This window comes from Sinocyclocheilus rhinocerous, unplaced genomic scaffold, assembly GCF_001515625.1.
Source record: "Sinocyclocheilus rhinocerous isolate Xijiao unplaced genomic scaffold, SAMN03320098_v1.1 scaffold115, whole genome shotgun sequence".
NCBI classification, from domain to species: domain Eukaryota; kingdom Metazoa; phylum Chordata; class Actinopteri; order Cypriniformes; family Cyprinidae; genus Sinocyclocheilus; species Sinocyclocheilus rhinocerous.
In genome coordinates this window covers 3,258,748-3,261,193 of record NW_015650001.1, presented here as the reverse complement: position 1 = coordinate 3,261,193, position 2,446 = coordinate 3,258,748, and the positions used below count along the sequence as shown (strand labels likewise).

The window sequence follows — 2,446 nt, the reverse complement described above, 5'->3', positions numbered from 1 at the left end:
GCTAGGTCAGTCCATGACCTTAATGTGCTTCTTCTTGAGCCACTCCTTTGTTGCCTGTTTTGCTTGGGGATCAAATACTTATTTCACTCACTGAAATGCAAATCAATCTCTAACCTTTATATAATGGTTTTTTTCTGGATTTTTTGGTTGGTATTCTGTCTCTATACGTTAAAATAAACCTACCATAAAAATTACAGACCCTTCATTTCTTTGTAAGTGTGCAAACTTACAAAATCAGCAGGGGATCAAATAAATATTTTCCCCACTGTAAAAAAAAGTCACATGCTGCATCTGATCTCTATTACTACACAACTTGACACACTGTGTCACTGCTATAACCACTAAAAGTCTTTTTGATTCGGATATGTTAACATACTCTAAAAAGATTAATCATATAAGCTAACAGATCTTACGTACAATATACAGTCATGCTGAGAGGATTTGATGAAATTGTAGGATGAGGTTGAGGTCCTTCTGCTCCCAGATCCAGCTCTGCTTCACACCTGTATTGAGCTCCATCATCAGCTCTGTCTGGACGGATCAGGAGTGTGGCTATTTTATTCACTGGAGTCTCGCTAGCTTCAGTGAAGGTGGTTTGATTCAGCAGAGTCTGTCCTTTGTACCAGTTGACAGTGAGATCCTGAACAGGAGCCACATTGTGAACGTCACACTGGAGCTCATACGGCTCTCCCTCCATCATTGGTCCGCTGTGACTCACACTGATGAACACACTGTCTGGAGTCTCTGTGGAGGAAGATTTACACACTCTGAAATCTGCTGTGATGAATGATGAATGTACATTTATTGGATATTTCTGAGAATGAACAGAAAAAAATATCAGTAACAGAGAAACTGACTGTAAACAGTGACTGGGAGCTCTTCTTTACACTGATCCTCATCCTTATAGTTTATGTAGCAGAATGGCTTTATGTCCCATTCTGTCAGTTCTGACACTCTCCATGTGATCAGACTCTGGTTTTTGGTCATGCGCACTCCTCCCTGACTGGCTTCCCATCCCATCCCTTTATGCGGGACTGAAGTGTTACAGTTGGCTGCAACAGAACCGCCGTATCTCACAACAACTCTCTGTGGGTTGAGCTGAACAGGACATTCAGCTTGTGCACCTGTTAAAAACATTTAAGAGTAGGCTGTGATGTACAGTATTTTAATCACTTATACTGTAATAATAAACAAAACTCATATTACTAATGGGACAACACATCAGCAAAAATGCCAGAGATTTTTTCCTCCAAACATTTCAACATATTTTCAGTTGACTTGACAAACTACACAAAATCACAATGTACTACACAATATATGTATACAAACACAGTGCCTTTAAAGTAAAGTCACTGCCTTTCAATTTTCTCTTTAATGCAACATAAAATTTTAATTTGCAAGGCATGATTTTATAAATCTGACCTTCATTTAATCCAGCTAATCTTAATGGTAAATCAATGTTTTATTTATAATAAACTTTCTATAGCGCTTTTAAAAGGAACACCTCAAAGCGCTTCACAAGAATAAGATCAAATAAGAAATACAATTATACAAACAATGCATTAATAAAAGTGAAATACAGACAAAAATAAAATGCAAACTATCAAAAGTTTAACAAGTAAATAAAGAATAAGACAATTACAAAATAATCACAATTACAAAATAATCAGGTAAAAGCTACCCCAAAAAATAATCTTTAAGGGAAAATGTAAAAATACTAAGGGGTTCTGCTTGCCTAATCTCGGCAGGCAAATAATTCCAAAGTTTTGATAGATTTTGAAAATAAAAGTAAATGGAACAATTAAAAGGTCAGCTTTACACATGCTGGTGTGTAGGGGGTTAAAAGATCAGAGACAATGAGGGGCCAAACCATGCAAAACTTTATAAGTAAGAATTTTAAACTCAACACAGAATCTGACAGGGAGCCAATGTAAAGACTCAAGACAGGAGTGATATGATCCTGTAAGGTCCACGCGATTGTCCCAACGGAGGTATCTGATGGTGGATGAAGGTTTCCTGTGTGTTTGGTCTTTTTGGCACGCAAAGTTATTTAATTTAAGTTAAATTATAACATAATTTATAGGATAATTTATAGGATAATTTATCTAGACATCTGATTATTCCTTAATATTATTGTACTCGTTCATTCGGGTGCTCATGTCGCTCAAAGATATCGCTTCGGTCATTAGCGTATTTTTCAGAGACATTCTCGTACGTCTTGGTTATTAGACAGAGGTAATTGACTAATACTTTAGACGGCCGCTCCTATGCTTGCTCATTCGAAAAGTACTTTTATTTAGCCCACATAGATTTGAACACACTTGAATAAAGCAACATTATTTCTAGTCAGAGGTCACGACCACTACTATCCCAGACAGCAGACCGTTTCGGCCCAGATCCGGCCCACATCTGGCCCGCATGGATTTCACATGGGCCAGATGTGGGC

General features: G+C 37.5%; 1 protein-coding gene across 2 annotated transcripts in view; it reads right to left on the bottom strand.

Annotated features, from left to right (window-relative positions):
- Window positions 1-2,446, bottom strand: part of LOC107711273 (hemicentin-1-like) — a 19,091-nt gene that overhangs the window by 12,564 nt on the left and 4,081 nt on the right. The window contains exons 2-3 of one of the 2 annotated variants that reach the window (XM_016516242.1): window positions 858-1,124; window positions 418-744 (exon numbers count right to left, since the gene is read on the bottom strand). In XM_016516242.1, the coding sequence (XP_016371728.1) occupies window positions 418-744; window positions 858-1,124 (594 nt within the window). The remainder of the gene's footprint in view (window positions 1-417; window positions 745-857; window positions 1,125-2,446) is intronic. The other variant, XM_016516243.1, reaches the window with a different exon arrangement.